At 44.0% G+C, this 23489-nt stretch overlaps 1 protein-coding gene and 1 pseudogene across 1 annotated transcript; one reads left to right on the plus strand and one right to left on the minus strand.

The window, feature by feature from the left end:
- The first annotated feature begins 173 nt into the window (after positions 1–173).
- LOC120031926 overlaps positions 174–23489 on the plus strand; it is a 100321-nt pseudogene continuing 77005 nt past the window's right edge.
- On the minus strand, positions 19202–21013 carry LOC120032253 (G-protein coupled receptor 22-like). The gene is made up of 3 exons (XM_038978258.1): positions 20927–21013; positions 20563–20709; positions 19202–20284 (listed from the first exon to the last, which is right to left on the minus strand). The coding sequence occupies exons 1-3, from the start codon at positions 21011–21013 to the stop codon at positions 19202–19204; spliced, it is 1317 nt and encodes a 438-aa protein (XP_038834186.1).

Below are 23489 nucleotides of genomic sequence, written 5' to 3' on the forward strand. Positions count from 1 at the left end.
GAACAACCTTTCATGTTTTACCTTTGAACCTAAAAAGGATTTAAATATTTTGTATTTTTGTATTTATTTGATAAGTAACGCTATAACAATGAACTTTGATACAAATACAGATAATTTGATATTTTATTAAGAATAATAAAATGTTAAGTTTGGTTAATTTCCTGTCGCTGAAATCTACGTCATCGTGTGATGAATTGGCAAACATGGAGGGTAACAGAGAAGCTTCAACGAATTCACTGCTAAATGATGGTAAAGTGCTATATTTTAACATTTATTTTAAGTACTTTTCTGTCAGTCAGTTTTACTTCACGTAGGTGTATGTTTTGTTTTATTTAGCTAGGTGTATCAGCCCCGTAGTCGTTTAGGAATGAGAGCTACCGAGTTGACTGTGCAGTCCATCATTGACAACTTACAGCAAGGCACCGTAATCGTTTCTGTTTGCAATACTTTTCTTTGCTTGTGATAAAAAAACAAAAGTGTCTTTGGAAATACGTGTGTGGCCATATTGTTGCTTTACCATGGGTAAGAAATAATCCACGAAGTGATTTAGCTAGCTAATCTATTTGTCCTATTTATCCATCTCTACTCCAGAATGCTATGCTGATTTTCTCACAGAGGACTTTGACGTGAAGACGTACACAGCCCAGGCCATCCACCATGCTGTCATCTTAGAACAGCTGGCCAAGCTGGCTCAGGGTATCAGTCAGCTGGACAAGGAGCTCCACAGCCAGGTATACATGACACCTGTCACCTAAAACTGTATCTCATGCATGTGAGATCCTTAGCCCCATATCTTTATCTATTATTAGTTTAATCAGCCAGTCAGTTTGGTCTATACTGATGGCTGGTATGTATACCTTTTCTGTAGGAAAGACACTTTTCCTTCATGTGTTGAATGACTTACTGACTGTGGTAAATATTTATCCTGTCAGGTGGTAGCCAGGCATGAGGAGCTACTTGCTCAAGCTACTGGGATTGAGTCTTTGGAAGGTAACACACCTTTAGCACATATTTGTTTTTGTCATCGTGGCACTTTGGACTTGCTGGAACAGGGGTTCTGAAAGTGGGGTCTGTGGACCCCTCTGGGCTTATGGCCAAGGGATCCATGGCCAAAAGCCACAGATCCCTGTGTAATACAATACAAGTACCGTGGATACAATGTAATATTATGCATCTAAAATGTATCTTCTTAACCCTGGACAACATGGGCCTGGGATGCTCCCTGGGAGGCTCACAGGAATATTGGTATCCACAGTACTTCACCAATTGATCACGCTCTCCATAGCCGATGTGAGTAAGACCTTTAAACAGGTCAACATTTACAAGGCCGCAGAGTCAGACGGATTACCAGGATGTGTACTACGAGCATGCGCTGACCAACTGGGCAAGTGTCTTCACTGACTTTTTCAAACTCTCCCTGTCTGAGTCTGTAATACCAACATGTTTCAAGCAGACCACCATAGTCCCTGAAAGATGATTGGAATCTGTGTGGGAAGCTGGACAGTTAGGATGACTGACAATAGTGAAGGTGAACAGGTGGTCAGGTGACAGAGGAATGGATGAGACTGAGGCAGGAATTCCTTTAACCACAAAGTGGTATATTTACTGGTTAGTTTGTCTGTGCTGTATAACAAAAGAAACAGAATAACATGTACCCGATCAAATTCAAATCAGAAAGTCAAATCATAACAATCATTGTCATTATTAACAGAATGAATTAATTCAGCAATAAGGTTCCATAGGAATTCAATATGAAGCAGAATGGAGTCATTTAGGATCATAGCCATGTTAACCATCATGTTAATCCAGAGAAGGATTAATGCAAATTGTTCATTTATTCAATCTATAATCTCCATCAATTTGATGTAAGAATTTATCAATTCAGCAAATCATTACGTTTCATATTTCATCCTTCTAGGTTAGTCTTCATATGTACATGTAATTTCATTACATTTTAACCATATATCAATGTCTGTAGGGCTGTGGTCATTGGCCATTTACATAACACAATAGGTTTGAAGCGTGCGCTCCAAGCCGCGCTCCGCAGTAATAACTATAAACAATAACTGATGGCCCCCTCTCCCGATCGCAACAGATAGTTCAGATGAAAGGTAACAGATTCGGTGGAGTTACGTTGATTCATGGACGCACAGAATGTCTGGATTAGACGGAGTTGAGGAAGAGAAAGCAGCGAGGTTGGGCGGTGGCGATGTCCTCCTTTTACTGATTTGAGATCTGTCGGACATTTCCACCTGATCTAATTAAAGCGCCCCTGGCCCAGCTGAGCAAGTGGCCAAAGGATGATTCCACCAACTCCATGGGCCTTTCTACAGTCCCTGTGCCCAAGAACACTAAGGTAACCTGCCTAAATGACTACTGAACTGTAGCACTCACGTCTGTAGTCATGAAATGCTTGGAAAGGCTGGTCATGGCTCACATCAACACCATTAACCCAGAAACCCTGGACCCACTCTAATTTGCATATATCACCAACAGATCCACAGATGATGCAATCTCTATTGCACTCCACACTGCCCTTTTTTTATTAAATGTTTTATTTTTTTCACCTTTATTTAACTTGGTAAGCTAGTTGAGAACAAGTTCTCATGTACAACTGCGACCTGGCCAAGATAAAGCAAAGCAGTGAGACAGAAACAACAACACATAGTTGCACATGGAATAAACACACCTGAACAAAAGGAACACCTATGTGAGAATGCTATTCATTGACTACAGCTCAGCGTTCAACACCATAGTGGCCTCCAAGCTCATCACTAAGCTAAGGAACCTGGGACTACACACCTCCCTCTGCAACTGAATCCTGGACTTGCTGACGGGCTGCCCCCAGGTGGTAAGAGTAAGCAACAACACATCCGCCACACTGATTCTCAACACGGGGGCCCCTCAGGGGTGCGTGCTCAGTCCCTTCCTGTACTCCCTGATCATTCACCGTCATTAAGTTTGCTGATGACACAAAGATGAGACAGTCAATAGGGAGGTCAGAGACCTGACAGTGTGGTGCAAGGACAACAACCTCTCCCTCAATGTGATTTAAGACAAAGGAGATGATCGTGGACTACAGGAAAAGGAGGACCGAGCACACGCCCATTCTCATCGATGGGGCTGTAGTGGAGCAGGTTGAGAGCTTCAAGTTCCTTGGTGTCCACATCACCAACAAACTAACATGGTCCAAGCACACCAGGACAGTCATGAAGAGGGCACGAGAAAGCCTATTCCCCCTCAGGAGACTGAAAAGATTTGGCATGGGTCCTCAGATCCTCAAAAGGTTTTACAGCTGCACCATCGAGAGCATCCTGACCGTCGCATCACTGCCTGGTACGGCAATTGCTTAGCCTCTGACCGCAAGGCACTACAGAGGGTAGTGCGTATGGCCCAGTACATCACCGGGGCTAAGCTTCCTGCCACCCAGGACATCTATACCAGGCGGTGTCAAAGGAAGGCCCTAAAAATTGTCAAAGACTCCAGCCACCCTAGTCATAGACTGTTCTCTCTGCTACCGCACAGCAAGCGGTATCAGAGCACCAAGTCTACTTCCAAGAGGCTTCTAAACAGCTTCTACCCCCCAAGACATAAGACTCCTGAACAGCTAATCAACTGGCAACCCAGACTATTTGCATTGGCAACACAGACTATTTGCATTTCCTCCCCACCTTCTTTTACGCTGCTGCTACTCTTTGTTATTATCTATGCACAGTCACTTTAATAACTCTACCTACATGTACATGTTACCTCAATTACCTTGACACCTGTGCCCCGGCACATTGACTCTGTACTGGTACCCCCTGTATATAGCCCCACTATTGTTATTTACTGCTTCTCTTTAATTATTTGTTATTCGTATCTCTTACTTTTTAAAGTTATTTTCTTTAAACTGCATTGTTGGGCTTGTAAGTAAGCATTTCACTGTAATACCTGTTGTATTTGGCGCATGTGACAAATACAATTTGATTATATACAGTATATTTTTTACATAAATGCACTGTAATTGAAGTTTAAAACGTCAATGTTTTCTCTCTGCTTTGTGTAGAATTGATGTATATTAGCTTTAAAGCTGCAACAACAAAAAATCTCTGTGCCCCATGACAAAATGTGTAGAATTGCAGGAAATTAGCCAAGAGGCGGCCCTTTTTAAATGTTATTTTCGCACTGCAGACGTCACGGTAAATCTCCTTGTAGACTATTTATTTGTGTAATGATTATGAGGCTGTCGCTGATGAATTTGCTATCACAAAAGGGGTCCCCAGCCCCAAAAAGTTTGATAACTTCTGTGCTGGAATATATGCTGTCATTGTAGTGCTATAGACATTCCATAGGGGGCGCTGCTGTCACACAATTGGATATAAGCATCAGTGCATCTCTCAGTATTGAAGTGATTGTGGTCTATTTGAACAGAGAATAATGTTTTGTTGCATAAAAGCCAATCATATTTTTGTGTCGATATATTGAGTGAGTTGTTTGTGTGTTGTTTCTCAGGGGTCCTGCAGATGATGCAGACCAGGATCGCTGCTCTGCAGGGTGCTGTGGACAGGTAGGTTAACCACTGATCTAGGACCAGATTCACATACCCCAAATCTCAACCTTAACCATTATGGTGATGAAGAAACATCTTACCCTGTATCAGTGGTTAGGTGCGTTATCTACCTACTCCAAGCCTATAAGACCATAACACATCATCACAGGGAATGATCAAGGCAAAATATTACTTTTTTATTTTTTTTATTTAACCTTTATTTAACTAGGCAAGTAAGTTAAAAACAAATTCTTATTTACAATGACATCCTAACTCGGACGACGCTGGGCCAATTGTGTGCCACTCTACGGGACTCCCAATCACGGCCGGTTGTGATACAGCCTGGAATCGAATCAGGGTCTGTAGTGACTCCTCTAGCCCTGAGATGCGGTGCCTTAGACCGCTGCGCCACTTGTGTTCAGAGACCCTCAATAAATCCGACCTCTAGTAACAGCACTCAACCTATTTGTTTTCTCTCGTAGGATAAGGACAAAGATCGTTGACCCCTACAATAAGATTGAAGCCAGGACTGCCCAGCTCGCCAGATTGCAGGTATCCATCCATCTCCTTGTGATTTGAGAGGCATAATACTATCTGTTGTGTTGATGGTGTTGTATTATTATTATACGGTCTGGGACTGAGGCTCAATAGCAGAGGGAAGATTGCCTCTCTAGTGTTCATTATTATCAGCACTCTGACAGCATCTCTACTTCTGCACTGGACTTGATTTCCATGTTTATTGGAAAGACAACTGAGGTAGAGAAATGGATCGACAGCATTTTCTTGGGTTTTTATTGTGTCTCTGCCCATTTTCAAGATAGGTACTTCAAGTTAGGTGCTGTACATATTGTCAAGGTCGCCTAATGTCTCCCGGACAGTTTCCAGGATCCTCCTGTTTTAAATTGTAAAGATGACAATAACCCAGAGCCATATAGAGGTCTATATACCTGTATATGGCTCTAGGATGTCCTCTTCTGCCCTGTCAATACAATGTAACTATAGAAGGTGTCAGTGTCTCATGCCGTACTGATATGTGTGCTTTGTACTCAATTGTTTACAGCAAAGATACTGTGTGTTTTATTGACCGTTAAACAACACAAGTATTATATGACCCCTTTTACTCTTGTTGCACATGCCTGCCATTATGGAATCACTCCCCACCACTTTGGAGAAAGGCATATTTATAAAGGTGATTTATGGAACTGCTTTTGGAGGCTGAGCGTTCTTCATACCAGGACTCCTATCTGTTATGTAAAATGCATCTCTTTTTCTTGGTAAGTCCTCCACTAAATAATACATCTAGGCCACATTAAAGGTTTACAACGTTATCTCAACCTTTCAAACAGCATTACTTTGATCCTGTTCTCAGATTGCATCTGCAATCTTAACCCGTGACATCACCGTTGTGGTTTTTAATCCACCACGCTATCAGTGGCCCCCCCGTTTAGAAGAAATCAATAAAAAGCCATCGGGTGTTTTTAAAAGGTTGAATTTCTACCCCTGTTAAAATAAGACTTATTCTTGTTAGCAAACTGACCCTGTCCTGTCTGAGGCTGGGTAGCCACGTCTAGATAGAGAGAAATAGACTCTCTAGGTTTACAGGCTCTCAGTCCACACACGCACACTGCCTACACACTGCAGCTCCGTCGTCTGTGGAGTTGAGGGGAAGGCTTTTTAAAAATTGATGGAATATGGCTTCAGTCCGAAAGGTTACTGTGATTCTAACTGGCTCCTTCCTCTCCCATGGCTCTGGCTCTGTGTTAGCTCTGTCTGTCTTCTGATGCTCTCTCAGCTTTGTCATCATCTGTGTGGAGTGTTATCATTGTTCTGCACCACAGACATGCATCCTGCAGAGAAGATACTAGTAGCAGGCAGGCATGCCATGCTGGTATGGTCTTAGGATGAACACGGGCCTGGTTTGTGAAAGGAGAGGGTGCTGTCATTTCTGAATAGAATAGTTGCAAAGTTTTATATTATTTTATATAGGCCGACTGACAGTGGTGCTGTGGGACCCCTCTTTTTCCACTTTTCACTCCCAGGGACTGTCATGTCCTTGGTTTTAGCCACTCAACTAACATTGAGTGGCTGCTGCCAACATACTGACTCAAATCTCAAGCCATTTTAATAATAAAAAATTGGATGTAATAAATGTATCACTAGTCACTTTAAACAATGCCACTTTATATAATGTTTACATAGCCTAAATTACTCATCTCATATGTACAGTCGTGGCCAAAGGTTTTGAGAAGGAAAATATAAATTTTCTCAAAGTCTGCTGCCTCAGTTTGTATGATGGCAATTTGCATATACTCCAGAATGTTATGAAGAGTGATCAGATGAATTGCAATTAATTGCAAAGTCCTTCTTTGCCATGCAAAAGAACTGAATCCCCCAAAAATATTTACACTGCATTTCAGCCCTGCCACAAAAGGACCAGCTGACATCATGTCAGTGATTCTCTCATTAACACAGGTGTGAGTGTTGACGAGGACAAGGCTGGAGATCACTCTGTCATGCTGATTGAGTTTGAGTAACAGACTGGAAGCTTCAAAAGGAGGGTGGTGCTTGGAATCATTGTTCTTCCTCTGTCAATCATGGTTGCCTGCAAGGAAACATGTGCCGTCATCATTGCTTTGCACAAAAAATGCTTCACAGGCAAGGATATTGCTGCCAGTAAGATTGCACCTAAATCAACCATTTATCGGATCATCAAGTACTTCAAGGAGAGCAGTTCAATTGTTGTGAAGAAGGCATCAGGGCACCCAAGAAAGTCCAGCAAGCGCCAGGACCATCTCCTAAAGTTGATTCAGCTGCGGGATCAGGGCACCACCAGTACAGAGCTTGCTCAGGAATGGCAGCAGGCAGGTGTGAGTGCATCTGCATGCACATTGAGGTGAAGACTTTTGGAGGATCGCCTGGTGTCAAGAAGGGCAGCAAAGAAGCCACTTCTCTCCAGGAAAAACATCAGGGACAGACTGATATTCTGCTAAAGGTACAGGGATTGGACTGCTGAGGACTGGGGTAAAGTCATTTTCTCTGATGAATCCCCTTTCCGATTGTTTGGGGCATCCGGAAAAAAGCTTGTCCGGAGAAGACAAGGTGAGCGCTACCATCAGTCCTGTGTCATGCCAACAGTAAAGCATCCTGAGACCATTCATGTGTGGGGTTGCTTCTCAGCCAAGGGAGTGGGCTCACTCACAATTCTGCCTAAGAACACAGCCATGAATAAAGAATGGTACCAACACATCCTCTGAGAGCAACTTCTCCCAACCATCCAGGAACAGTTTGGTGGAGAACAATGCCTTTTCAAGCATGATGGAGCACCTTGCCATAAGGCAAAAGTGATAACTAAGTGGCTCGGGGAACAAAACATTGATATTTTGGGTCCATGGCCAGGAAACTCCCCAGACCTTAATCCCATTGAGAACTTGTGGTCAATCCTCAAGAGGCGGGTGGACAAACAAAAACCCACACATTCTGACAAACTCCAAGCATTGATTATGCAAGAATGGGCTGCCATCAGTCAGGATGTGGCCCAGAAGTTAATTGACAGCATGCCAGGGTGGATTTCAGAGGTCTTGAAAAAGAAGGGTCAACACTGCAAATATTGACTCTTTGCATCAACGTCATGTTATTGTCAATAAAAGCCTTTGACATGTATGAAATGCTTGTAATTATACTTCAGTATTCCATAGTACCATCTGACAAAAATATCTAAAGACACTGAAGCAGCAAACTTTGTGGAAATTCATATTTGTGTCATTCTCAAAACTTACCATCTACTGCATCTTGCCTATGCCGTTCGGCCATCGCTCATCCATATATTTATATGTACATATTCTTATTCATTCCTTTAAACTTGTGTGTAAAAGGTAGTTGTGAAATTGTTAGATTACTTGTTAGATATTACTTCATGGTCGGAACTAGAAGCACAAGCATTTCGCTACACTCGCATTAACATCTGCTAAACATGTGTATGTGACCAATACAATTTGATTTTAGGTTATGTGTTTGTATTCTGTCCGTCTGTCTGTGTATGTTTCTGTCTGTGTGTGTGTGTGTTTCTGTCTGTCTGGGTCTGAAGGAGACCGGTAATGATCAGACTATAAATCCAGGGGGAATAGGAGAGTGCTTTGTTTATATTTTAGCCTAGTGTTCGCTCACAAAATGGCAGCTTCTCGGCCACGCACAGATAAAACATTCAGACAGTCACAGAGGCTCAGGGGACAGACCCCGAGGTCTCAGCTGCATCGTTTACTAAGCCCAAACACTGCTGACCTCTCTGTGTCCTTCAGCCCCAGACACAGCTCCACAATGCTGCTAGAGACACGGTTACTATTACCACTATTACTATGCCCATGGTTGGCGTCATTGTTACTATATAGGCTACAATAGGAAAATAAATACTTGGAAATGTCAACAGTGATTTGATTAGAGATCGTTTCCAATGAGTGATCCTCAATCAATTATGACAAAAAAAAAGAGGATCGTTCAATATTAGATTTGACGTTCACTCACATCTTGTCATATAGATTCAGAAAGACTGGTTGAGATGGGGTTCTATTTTGTTTGGTTATATATTTTCCTATTTTTCCCAGGTGGCGTGTGACCTGCTGCGAAGGATCATCAGGATCCTGTACCTGTCCAAGCGTTTGCAGGGCCAGCTCCAGGGGGGAAGCAGGTAGATCACCAAGGCTGCCCAGAGCCTCAACGAACTGGGTGAGCCACCACTGCCTGTTCACCTCTGATACACTGCACTGTACTACTGACAGGGCTGCTCAAAGCCTCAACGAACTGGGTACTGTAATACATGGTTAACTCACCTCATTTGGGCCTACTCTAAAGAGAGTGTAGATCAGGGATAGGCATCGCTAGTCCTGGAGTGTTTTTGGTTTAACCGACCTGGAATGCCAGGTGTGTTGAATTTACGCAATCATTGAACTGATCAATTCGCTCAGTTGATCAGGTATAGTTGGAACAAAATCCTGCAGTACCTGTGGCACTCCAGGAACAGGGTTGCCTACCCCTGGTGTAGACGGGGATGAGATCACCAAGGCTGCCCAGATCAGCCTCAACAAACTGGGTGAGTGACCCTGCTCATTCACTCTAATACTACTGACACTAAGGTGAAACTCCACTCATTTATGCCTACTGTAGAAGGTGTAGGTGGTGCTGAGATCACCAAAGCTACTCGGAGCCTCAAAGAGCTGGGTGAGTGACTTGTAGAAAAATGTTTGTACTGTAGGTTGAAGGTGCTCTTTGGTGAAGGGTAATCCAAAAACATGGAGTGCTCTTCATATAATTCGTTTTTTTGGAAAGATTTTGTTATATTGAACGTGCTGTTTATAATAAAGGCATTTTAATTATATGAAGAGTGCCTTTGTCCTCCGTGTTCTTTTAAGAACATTCTGATTTGACTCTGGGACACTGCTTATGTCTCACCATAGCCTCTGCTTAGAACACACTAGGTTGATAAATGCTGACGTACTCTTCACTGATTGGTGTAGTCACTTGAAGGTCACTGTTTTTTTTAAATTTAGTACATTTTATTTAACCTTTATTTATCTAGGCAAGTCGGTTAAGAACAAATGACGTCTTCAATCAAACCAATGATTGACAGACAGACAGACCCCATGTTCAAAGAAACCCAATTTTCCTTGATTATATAAAGAAACAGCACTTTTTAACTACTAATAGTTTGATAACTAGCTTTACTGCAGGAAGTAGATCCCAAACTCATTATTAATTTCTGCTGCACAGGAACAAGATGATATCCCACAGTGCGGATGTCCTGGTATTTACTTTAAGGTGTTTTTGGAGTGCAGTGTTGGCTAAGCAATGCACAGGGCTTGATTAATACCTGACCTATAGGCCAGGCTATATTCTGTAAATATACTACCCTTCTCTCTTTATCTGTGACAACAAGATAGCTGTGTTTTCCCCGCAAATGGATTTTAAAATGTTATACAATCGGAAACTTTTTTTCTTCTCCTGGAAAGGGGAGAGAGTCTCGCTGGACACCGCAGCAGGCCCCAGCGAAACAGTCACAGGGACTGGGCAGACACTTTCTTTACAGGAATCATGAGGATAATGCACTTTACTGTTTGACCAAATCATGGTTTTAGCATCCTAAAAAAATAGGGCGTTTTTGAGTGACCATGTAGAATGTGCAGCTCGCACCGATGCGACCACTTAAAACAAATCTTACTCGCACAGCCAACTCAAAGAGCTCCCGAGCCAACTTTGACTCCCGAGTGGCGCAGAGGTCTAAGGCACTGCATCTCAGTGCTTGAGGCGTCACTGCAGACACCCTGGTTCGAATCTAGGCTGTATCACAACCCGGCCGTGATTGGGAGTCCCATAGGGCGGCGCACAATTGGCCCAGCGTTGTCCGGGTTTGGCCGGTGTAGGCCGTCATTGTAAATAAGAATTTGTTCTTAATTGACTTGACTAGTTAAATAAAGGTTAAATAAAATAATCAAATAAAAAAGGGTCGCAAAATGCGACTAAATGTTTGCAGTCTGTAGCCCTGTTTTCAGGTATTCATGTGGTTGATTACCCCATAACTACTTTAGCGCCTATTGACGATAGTAACTTCTGACCGGAGGAGTTTTGTTAAGAGCCCCAATGCTTACTCTAAACATTAATATACATCACTTGTGGTACTGTTTTGGAAACACAAGGAACGCATGTTTCATATCAACAAGAAGTCATTTTCAAAAGGCAAATTAATACACACCTTTTTTATAGGGTTTAGGGTTAGTGTTTCCGCACAGCCGTATCTCCATGTTACAGCGCTTGTTCACGGAAGACACAGCTAATTAGCACAGGTGGTGGTCTGTCTAGCATGCTCTGAACACCTGTGTGTAAGCTAACTGGGGAGGAAGTGTAGTTCGTCAACTGGAGGGCCACAGTGTATGGATCTGTGCAAAACTGCTACAGGAAGTATCTTTTTTTTTTTTTAAGATTCTTTCTGAAAGATAAGGGGCTAGCATATGTTTTGAAAACCGTTGCGATGGTTGAAGTTTCTAAACGTTAATTCACATTGTTGGAATTGTAGTTTACACGGAGCCAAATGTGGACAAATGTAATGGCTGAAAACCCTACATAAGGAGAAGAGTTTTCGAGAGCTTGGGGTTGACGTGCTTGTGTTCAATATTCTACATTTAGCTAGTTAGCTATAAAGTAATTCAGGGATGCAATTTACCATTCAGTGTATGGATAAGGGATTGTGTATGGTAGGACCACCAGGCCATGGTATAGTCTCTGTATAGATTGCTATTGATTTGGTATGAAATTAACCACGAAATACGATCTTGTTTTTTAATGTTGAGCAGTGTGATTATCTCTGAACGTTTCCCAAATGGCACCCTATTCCCTATGTAGTGCGCTACCTTTGACCAGCTCCCTATTGGAACCCTATGAGATGACACCCTATTTCCAATGTAGTGCACTACATTTGACCAGGGCCCTATTGGAACCCTATGAGAGCCCTATGGGACCTGGTCAAATGTAGTGCCCTACATAGGGAATAGGGTGTCATTTGGAAGGCAACTTCAGTTATCACTGATTGTACCAAACGCAAGCCAAGTAGGCTAACAGAGAACAATGATGCGTTCTGTCCCGGTTTTCTACACTTGTGCTGGTGACTCAACATTGAATCTAGTACTCTGTCTGCCAAGTGCAGAGCTAAGCACTATGCAAATGTGTTTATATGCTGTGGTTGGAGGGACTTTTAACATTAACAGTAGTTATACTGCAGTACCTTGGACAGGGATTCCAGTGAATTTCTCAGTCTCATTGCATTTAACCAATGCAGGGAAAGAGAGGTGGTAGAGAAAATCAATGTCTCTTTCAGAAATCACATTGTACATATCCTGTTTCTCCATGCATGTGGCTTTTATAAGAGCTAGTACACACACACACACACACACACACACACACACTAGGGCTGTGACGGTCATGGAATTTTGGATGACGGTAATTGGCCAGCCAAATGACCCCTGTCTCTATAATAACTGTTTAAATAGCAAAAAATATATAAATGTTATGCCCATTTTCGCCTCTCCTCCGCTCCTGACTGCATGTGCTGCCATGGAAATATAATGAATAGAACAGGCGTCCCCATTTAAATCAATGATGGCAGAATAGGTGGATTGGCGGCCCACAGGATCCCATGTGGCTCAGTTGATAGAGAATGGCACTTGAAACGCCAGGATTGTGAGTTTGATTACAACGGGGGACCAAAAATGGGGGAAAAATATGAAAACGTATGCACTCACTCTGGATAAGAGTGTCTGCTAATCGACAGCAACAACAATACAACAATATTGCGAGTGTACCCTTAGGAGCGAAGCAAAAACAAGAACATACTTATCAATATGTGCTGTGATTTGTTGATTCAATTCAACTGAAAATATACATTCCATTGCATGAACCAGTTAACATCATTAGCATTAGCATTCTACATTACCATGGAAATGATTGCATCACAATACCAGGCTGCCATTGCGAGTGTACCCATGAGTTTACCAGTCAAGTCGCCAGGGTTAGAAGTTCCAAGCCCGTTCTATTCATTCTATTTCTATGTGTGCTGCTGCTGCGTTGTCAGGGGTGCTGCTTCGTTTGCTACAACGCCTGGCTTTTTTTCAGCAAGGAGCAACAAAGTTTCGTGTTACGAATGCACGTTGTCCTGTCTTCAGTCAGCTGTTTGTTCCAAATTATTTGTATTTGTTTTTACGGTTGTGACAGGTTTTTTTATTTTCATGAAGGTCTTCATCCATAACCGTCAGTTATATGGTAATTGTGCCAGCCCTAACACACAAACACACACACACACACACACCAAAGAACCACTGACGCCAGGGGCTCAGAGTAAGATATGGCTTTAACACACACACACACACACACACACAGACACTCCCCCACATATGACTCACAGTCCTCTCTATCACACGAAATAAGATTAGTTTGGTTGTTGACTCAGTTGTAACTTCTCGTCCCGTAGAGCTGATTTGAGTGTGTTCAGTGTTGAGTTCACTTCATGTGGGGTTTCCCAGCTCCGTCAATACCAGAAATTGTTATTGTGGAGGGTTTCAGGACCAATCCTGTCCAATCTGGTTACAACTATACAATTGTTTTTAAGGGTGAGAGGTGGCGGTAGGCTACTTTTTGGCCTACCTGTTGAACTAGCCAATGATCTACTGTACAATGAGACTGGCAAAGCACACCGAATGGCCACCTCGACACAGACTGCTGCCTGAATGGTAGACGGAAGCCGATTTGAGTCATTGTTCTCTTGTTGGCATCATGCTGTCTCTCCTCTTCTCCCTCTTTCTTGTCTCTCAAGACACCTCCCTGGTTGTTTTCCCTGTTTTTAGCAAGCTTTTCAACGGAGCCAGAAATTAATCTCCAGCCAGTCATTTTCCGCCCCGGCCGATCGGTCTTTAGTCCACTCTCAGCCCCTTTTCTTCAACTGCCAGGACATTATAATCGGCCTGAGTTACAGGCCTGATACTGCTGCCGGCCTAATACAATCACACAGTACAGCACAGCACAGCCTAATGTGATTTGGAGTGCTTTCTTCTGTCAGCCTGTAGCACTGGGCAGGTAGTGGAGACGGAGAGAGTGAATAGGAGGAGAAGAAGAGGGAGAGGAGGTCAGATGGGGGATGGGTGGTGGTGGAGAAAGAACAAGAGTGAGTAAACAAGGGATGGATGGAGGGATGGAGGGACGGAGGAGGGGGGTGACTGGGGGGGTGAATGTAATAAAGTGATTGAAGTGGATGCAGTGGCGGGGTGGAGGGGACACCGAGAGAGAGAGAGAGAGAGAGAGCAGACTGCTGTTGTTGAGGAGGGAATCAAAAGCTGCTATTCCCTTTATTTGCATTGATGTTGGACTGTGTAGCGTAGCCATCTATTGTAGGATTGGCTTTGGCTTGGATCAAATTTACGACAACGTTCAATATCTGCTACGTGAATCTGCTACTTATAATGGAAAACAAACTATACTGAACAAAAATCTAAACGCAACATGCAACAATTTCAAATATTTTACTGAGTTACAGTGCATATAAGGAAAGAGATCAGGCTGGTGTTTGTGGCCTGAGGAATGTTGTTCAATGGCTGTGCGACGTTGCTGAATATTGTCAGGAACTGGAACACTCTGTCGTACACGTCGATCCAGAGCATCCCAAACTTGCTCATTGGGTGACATGTCTGGTGAGTATGCAGGCCATGGAAGAACTGGGACATGTTCAGCTTCCAGGAATTGTGTACAGATCCTTCGACATGCGGCCGTGCATTATCATGCTGATGCATCAGGTGATGGTAGCAGATGAATGGACCTCAAGGTTTTTGTCACGGTATCTCTGTGCATTCAAATTGGCATCGATAAAATGCAATTGTGTTTGTTGTCCGTAGCTTATGCCTGCACATACCATAACCCCACCGTCACCATGGGGCACTCTGTTCACTACATTGACATCAGCAAACTGCTGGCCCACGCAACGCTATTACACGTGGTCTGCTGTTGTGAGGCCGGTTGGACGTACTGCCAAATTCTCTAAAGCGAAGTCGGAGGCGGCTTATGGTAGATACATTAACTTTAAATTCTCTGGCAACAGCTCTGGTGGACACTCCTGCAGTCAGCATGAAGGAATGAGACATCAGTGGCATTGTGTTGTGTGACAAAACTGCACATTTTAGAATGGCCTTTTATTGTCCCAGCACAAGGTGCACATGTGTAGAGATCATGATGTTTAGTCAGCTTCTTGAAATGCCACATCGTCAGGTTGGTTGATCATCTTGGCAAAGGAGAAATGCTCACTGACAAGGATGTAAACAAATGTGTGCACAAAATTTGAGAGAAGCTTTTTGTGCGTATTTAACTTTTCTGGGATCTTTTATTTCAGCTCATGAAACATGGGACCAACACTTTACATGTTGCGTTTATACTTTTAGTCATTTTATTTTCAATGAGACTGCATATGACGTTATCGAGCAATAACCCAGTGGTATTGCATTGTCTCATTTGACTCAATATCTTTGACATATTTTAATCCACCCGTGTCTATGTCGTCTTCCTCTCATATTTCGGCTTTATTGGTTTCCTCCGCTGTGGGACCACAGCCCCTGGGTGTCAGTCAGAGCAGAGGAAGTGTCAGTCACTGTGGTAACCGTCAGTCACAGCAGCCAGCCCTAGAGACCAGCTATAATGACACAATGGTCCTGAATGTCAGTCAGACAGTGGCTACTCCCATGGGAGAGGGGGGGACAGGAAGGAGGGATAAGAGAGGAGGGAAGATTGAAGAAAGGTGGGGGACAAGAATGGGGATGGAAAGGCAATTCATTGTGTTCAATTTATTGGCAAAGTGTGAGTGGCAGTTGGCTAAGCCATTGAGAGGCCCAGCACTACACCACACCTCTCCTCAAATGAGCTAGACCCTTTTTGGTCATACACAACAAATGCACAACAACCTTTTACATAACAACCCTGGCACACAGAACACTCCAGAACACTAGAACACGCAGGGCCTCAGGAATCAAAAGCCCTCCTCTTATCAGCCATGTGCGACCCTGGGCTGAGTGTTGGGTGAGAGGGAGAGGGAACAGAGGAGAGAGAGACACTGTATAGAGAGAGTGAGATATGAAAAGAGAGAGCGGGGGCCTGGTGTGCAGTAAGTGAGCTAAGAAGGTGGGAAATGTTGTGGTCCAAGTACCAGCGGTGGATATTTCAGTCAGATAGGCCTACTCCGAGTAGTTTTCCAGGTAGCGCCCGAGATGACATAAAGGATTAAGATGATGTCACCAAACACCCTAGGAAGTATTCATGAGAAGTTAAACCAATTGTTCCAATCTTATCACTTAAGTTCCATTCGGCTCCGCAGCTGGCAATGCTGATAGGTCTATATTTCCTGAAGAATGTTGGGGGTTTTGACATCTCTGTCTAGGCTCATCTTTCTTAATCTCATTCTGGAATAGAATTCTGCTCCTCTCCGGTCTGATGACTCAGAGTTCTGTGAGACTGATCGCTTATACAGGCGAGATTACTCTGCTACTTCAGAGAGGATAGTGGTTCAATGTATCCTCCTCGGCACTCTACTCATGTAGACCGATAGCTGAGGCCTATAATAAAGAATAGGCTTGATGTTTCCGACCAATGAAATGTAGCCTGGAATCTAACCTTCGTGAACCTGTGCGGTGTGCACATCCTCTATGTAGGCATAGAAAATCTGTCAAGTTGTGAAGATTGTGGTACAGTGTTGGTTTGTCTATGCGTTACTCATCTACTTCATATAGACAAGTGGTTCTTGCCTTGATTTGGTAATGGCGCTTGAGGAGCGAGCCAACCTGTAATGAACAGTTAGATGGATCTTCAATCAACTTCGCCCACCTGCCTTTAGTGCTGCTTGCTGGCAGCACATGGAGATGGAGTGATTTTTAGGAGACTCAGGGGGCCATTCGATGAGGGTTCTAAAACGGAAAGCTTGGCTGCATACCATACCCAAAGCATACAGCCACTCTATGAGCTCCGCCAAACTGTTCCACACAGTTTTTTTTACACCCAGGTCTCTTCCTGACATCACATGGTGCCTCGACTGATGTGGCATATGACCACACCCCACAAGTTGTTAACATCCCCTCATCAAAAATTAATTTCTCAAAGGAAATATATTCTATTATCTCATTGGCCGAGAGATATGAGAGGGATGTTCATTTTTACACACACTTGCCCAATACAAACATTGCAAGGACATCTTGAATGGCAGAATGTGTTTAGCCGTGAATGCATTACAGTATATGAGGCAATATGAGTCATTCAATGGTAAAATAAAGCCAAGTGTTTAACTTTAAGTGTCCTGATCCAGACATTTCTCACATCCCCTCCCCTTCCTAGCTTCTATATGCCCTCTTTCAGCTGAATAGACTGCTAGGTACAGTGCATAGGTATTGTGTGTGTGTGACGGTGACAGCATCTCCCCCCGACACAGAAGAGGGAAAACCACCATGACCTTGCCGTGTCATGATGGTGGCAGGAAGGGAGAGTGATTGTGATGTCTCGCCTTGCCACAGCCACCTGTTATTATCTAGTTAGCAGTCCTAGCCCTGGTAATCACAAGGCATCAAGCGTGGGAGAGAGGGGAGCTCGGCAAAGGCAAGTGTTGTGGCGAGTGTTTTGTATCAGTACCTCATAGCCCGTGACCAGACCCCTTCACAACCCCCCCCCCCCCACTTGCCCCAGCCTTGCTAGGCGCTATGGACTGCAGTAGGTCCGAGTCCTCCCTCACTCACTCACTCACTCAGTGTCCTCCAACTCCAACCAGGAAATACAGATTGATTTGCCAGTTGGCCTCAGTGTGATTTTATGAAAAGAAGCAGGCTCCAGTTTTGGCAGCCATGTTGTTCTCTTCACCCCGACCTGTGGCTAGATGGCTAGATAATAAGAGAAGCAACATAACAGCTGTGTTACGGCCGGTAGAGCAGCTGGAGTCACCTCAGGATGGTTAGGCTACAGGCGCTGATTATGTGTTGAACTCACAAGGTCACGTCTTAGTAATGCTGTGATTTAGTTTTCAGATTGCGGCCTCTCGCTGAGGTTGTGAAGTGCTGCTGGCCTCTGTTTCCAACCCTCCATCTTACACTAAATCACACATATAACAGGCACATGGAAAGATACTCTCAGAGGACAGGAAATGGGAAGTGGACTTTCACATGTAAGTATTTGTGGCTTTGCACTGACTAGATGTCCTCTGTGCCTAAGTGGCTAAGTTTACAAAAGCGTAATAAAGTGGGGTATATGTGACAGAATACCCTTTAACCAGAATACCCAGCAGAATGCCCTCTCAACTTTTTTCACATTATTTATTATAAAAGGACAAATACTTAGTGCTTAATGGAAAGAGTCACCCATTTTAAATGTTGTGTCATATTTGTCTATCTCTGAGCTATGTTCTATCGATTCCAGGGGTCATTTCATGTTTTCATGTTTATCTGAGCTATTAGCCATTCAAGCAGGCAGAAACACAGCCGGTATGATGCATTTTGCGTCATTGCTCATAGCTCAGAGATGCACAAATTTCATATAATATTCAAAATGGGTGAATCTTTCCTTTTTATGTGTTGTAAACATATATTTATTCTATACACTGTACATGACTATACACAATAATTATGTTACGGTTTATAACAACACCATGCAGTACAGTACTTAGTTTAAATTGTCCTTGACGCCACATCAACCTCTTACAATAAATAGTAATACATGACCCCTTTAGGGTAACTATACAGGTAAAACACTTTCATTTACATTACTGCTTTGGATAAGTGGTTTCCCTTTTTTAAATGAGTTGGTTCCTGATAATGTTTTGTCACCCTGTATGAGTGTCCATTGCTTATTCCATTTTATTCTTATTTCACGTCCTCATAATCCACATGGTCTTATTCTACATCTTCTGAACAGAAGCTTTTCTATCTTGACCTTGGCTCAGATGCATGTCTACCAACTCCCTCTAGCCATGCAGATATTCAATGGCTTCTCAGAAATTGTCTTTATTCCACTTTCTCTGAAGATGGACATCCCATTATCCCACTCTGCCACCTCTGTTGAGAGGTATGTCTTTCGGCCTAACAACTGCCTCCAAGCCAATCTTCACGATGCACTATAGCCTTATCATGGATGACAGACGATGTTGTTTTGTTCCAGGTCCTGGGAAGATAGACACTTCTGCCTGACCTCAGTCTCCTCGAAGGTGACTTTCTTGTTGTTCCTCTTGGGGTCGATCCAGGAGTTGTGAATGACCACGTTGTTGGGCGTGGGCTCAGCCTCCACCACGGACACCACCCTCTTCATCTTGCTCTTCAACACCTTCTGGAACTTCTGCCTGGTGAAGGCGTAGAGCAGTGGGTGAAAGATGGTTGTCCCGTAGGCCATGACCAGGAAACCCAACCGCAACTTGACCGTGAAGTCTGAGGGCCCTGTGCTGAGGATGACCGTGTTGAGGACTGTGATGGGCGTCCAGCAGAGCAGGAAGGTGGAGATGATGAGTAGGGACATCCTGAAGACACGTTTCTGCCTCTCCCGCCGTTCCCGGTGGCGTTTAACGGCCCTGCGCAGAGCCATGAGGACGGAGACGGAGGTCCGCATCGACAGGACCGCAGGTGGGTTTCCGCCCCCTCTGACTGCCCCGCTGCCCTGGGACGCATCTGTAGATTCCACCTGCGTTGCGGTGGTCAAGGAGATGGTCTTCTTCTTGTGGGGCTTCTTCTTGGGCTGGTTGTGTTGGAAGCGGGTCCCGATGCGGATGTTCAGGGCCTGGAGTATCTTGTAGTAGGTCACAAGCATGACTACGGCCGTGAAGAAAAAGATGGGGATCTGAGCCAGGAGGTGGTAGTACAGCCCCAGCTCTGTGTAGTACTCGTTAGTATGGACCACAGAGGCAACTGCAGTCTGGTTGACGAACTCTGAGCCAAAATTGCTGAAGAAGCCCACCTCCATGAAGGGGACCAGGAAACTGAAGAAGGACATAGCCCAAATTAAGCCCAGCAGAGCCACGGCGCGGCCCATGGTTAGCATGCGGTTGGCTGGACGCACTGAGATGTCGTAGCGGTCGACAGTGATGGCTAGCACGTTCGAGGCAGTGGCTACGCTAGCGAAGGAGACACAGGCCTCGTGGAAGCAGCAGACCAGCGCTGTATCAGCCTCTAGGGGGAGGAGTATTACCACGGCAGTCAGAGGGATGCAAGACACACACACCTGGAACCAGAGAGATAAATAAGTATTACAATTATTATTAGGTACATTTGTCTCCTTCTACAGCAGATATAGTGGCCTGCTTCCTGAAGAATCTTGAGATTTGTCACAGACTAATTGCACTGCAATCATCTCATCCTAGACACTCACTGGAATTGTCCCTACACATTGATTTAAGGTCAGTTTTGTGTTTTCCCTCCCAATGGTTAAAGTTTGTATTTTCAATGTATTAACTGATCCGAGGTCTGTGCCTAATGGAAACATCAAAGACTGACACTCACTAGTACGTCTAGGACGTGCAGATTCATGGTGACAATGTTGGACACGGAGGTGATGAGGTTCTGCTTCATGCAGTAGAGGACCAGCACTGTCAGGTTGCTGCTTAGGCCCAGCACGATCTCTAGCAGCAGGAACCCTGTTAGCGACACCTGGAGATCCGGAGGGTAATAGCATTTAGTTTTACGATAATCATAGTATCACAATAATAGTTTTGTAATAACTGCTTGTATCGCGATAACCAATTTCATACTGATATCTGCTTTCATTGAGATGCTTTAATCGTGCTATCTGCTTTCACGATAACTGACGTTGAACTAAGTTTACCCTCTTAATTAAAGTAGAAGTGGAACACATGTAAGCATGTACCTGGAAGCTGACGGGGTAGGGGGCGGCAGACTGGGTCATATCAAGGTCAGAGGGTTCCGAGGTGTCGAGGACAGTCACGTTGCTCATGGTGGCTTCTGAGATCAGCACAGGAGGGGTATGCATTATCCTAGAGAGACGTGGTGACACAGAGAGAGAAGGAAAGAAAGATCAGGACTGAGTCGGATTGCATTAACTTATGTATAGTGGGAGAGAAAGGTGTTGTGTTTCACCACAGAAGTGTATCGTATGCATGACTATTGACTGCCTCTCATCTATGTCTTACGTGTCTCATTGTCATTTCCTGGTGAAGACCTTCAATAAGTTGAATTAAACTAGGTTATATGGGAGTGTACAACAGTGTAGAAGAGGCTGTTTCTATTCATTTTAAATCTCATCTAGCTGATCTGTCTGTCTATCTGTCTGGCTGTTTTTGTGTCTGGGACTTTGTCTGAGTGTATTTTTACTTCACTGGGATTCCATTTAGTGTGAGATGTGGCCAATGTGTGAACCTTTTCAAGTGTGGAAGTTTCAATCTCAAACTGATTGTGTGATGTCATCTTGATGGAATCTTTCAAAAGGTGGCAATTAAAAATCAAAAAGCCAATTTCCACAGTTTTCCGCTGTGCTTTTAAAAAATGGTGTTCTGCTGTGTGTGATAATAAGATTTTCGCTTTGTGGAAAGAGTGAAAATGAGTACACTCCCTTTATCCCTTCATTGCTGACACCTTTATCTAGTGTTACATTGTTAGCTGACTAGAACTAATAGTGCTTCACTTTAGTAAGTCCATGTCAGTGTTTTGTTGTTACTTTAGGCTTAGGGTTGTGTTTGTGGTTACTTTGATCAATGTGTCCATGTTCTTAGGTATTTCACTTAATGAACGTCCTTGCTTTGCTTTTATGTCTAGATATAACACAGTTTTCCCTGTGATCTGTCCAGAGGCTAGTCATGTCCAGAGAAACTATCCAGAACCAGACAGTCCTTTTGTTGCTCAATAGGCATTTATACTGCAGACACACTGTACTCACCCCTCCCTCGTGTGCCGTCTCCCCTTCAAGAGTCCATGAACCAGCCAGAGACGACTTTCTGAGGCCCCAATAGAAAATCACAAGAACCAACCATAGTTCTGTAGTAGTAATACTCTTGTACTAATGCAGTAGTGGCAGAGATCTCCACTTGGCACACGTTTAATCCTAATGGTGCAGCCTTTTGTCTAAATAATGGGAGTATTATGATGCAGATGAGTGCAGTTGGAGCCAGCTGAAAGTGCGTTTCTTGGATCCTTCCTTTTCTATTTCCACGGATGATACAAATTCAGCTCCACCATGAGAGAAAGACCAGTCCACCTTCAAAACATTTCTCCATTTACTTTACCCAGAGGCTGTAAACAACAGTGATGGATCACAGAGGACTGCCCTATACTCTCGTACATCCAATAAAAACACTGTATTCCGGTTAGGGGAAAGCGCCGAGGATTCATTAAACGCAGGAACGTACGCACTCGTCGTCCGCGGTGGGCAGGGAGAGGATGTGCATTGTAGCGTCCAGCCACGTGGTTTACTAAATGAATGGTTTCTTTTATGCAGCTGCTTGTCGTCCTTTGTTATTTGATCTGTGGTCCTCCTCGGATCTTAACAGAGGCAGAGCAGTGCCTGGCTGATACTCAACTGTCCTCCCCTCTTCCTTCTGTACGTATTCCCTCCGACACCCTTCAGAAACACCCCTCCATCACCTTCCAGAGAGGAGAGTAAAGGTTAATGGCGTTTCCGTCTCCTCGCACTTTGTAATTCCACTGGGGTGAGGCAGGATCACCTCAGTGCTGTGGCACCTTATACAAAGTCAGACCAGGCTGGGAGGAAGGTCATTAGCTACTTTGGAGAGAGAGAGGAGAATATATTACAACACTGGGCCATCAGCTATGTGGCATTTGGTGCGCGCGCTCTCTCTCTTTCTGTCACAGAGTAGGAGAGCGGGACAAATCAGGGGATGACGTCATCCTTCCGTTTATTTTTCCTCCCTCAATCGTCGTCCTGGAGAACAAAAAGATGGAGAGAGGAAGAGACGTAAGTGAAAGGAGGATAATGAATGAGAAGTGTGTCATGACATATCAGACCCAAATGATCATTATCCAGACAGTCTGTTGAGCTGTATCAGTAACAGCCTACTGTACGTTAAGTTAACCCAGTGATAGATCTGCCTGTCTGTTATAGTGTGTTTTGTTAATAACCTCTAATCGGGTTTGTATTGAATTAATTCTCCTCCCCCCCAAGAAAAGGGGATGGAGAGAGATGGAGAGACAGAGAGAGAGACGTTCTGACTCTTGTTTGATTCCTAGTGGATGTCTTACTTATTATACCTTTGGCTATTCAAGGCCTGCCATGCGTTTGTTTGACAAATGAGCCCTCAGCCTTTGAACTGGTCCTTTGTGCAGGCTCCCTCCCTCCTCTGTCATCTCGCTCTCTCTCTCGCTCTCTCTTTCTCTGTCTCTTCATCTCTCTCTCTCTCTCTCCATCTTTTGCTGCGTCTGTCTGTGTGTGAACAGAAGCTCAAGAGGGCCAGAGACTA

The sequence above is a fragment of the Salvelinus namaycush genome, chromosome 38, assembly GCF_016432855.1.
Source record: "Salvelinus namaycush isolate Seneca chromosome 38, SaNama_1.0, whole genome shotgun sequence".
Classification (NCBI taxonomy): Eukaryota; Metazoa; Chordata; class Actinopteri; order Salmoniformes; family Salmonidae; genus Salvelinus; species Salvelinus namaycush.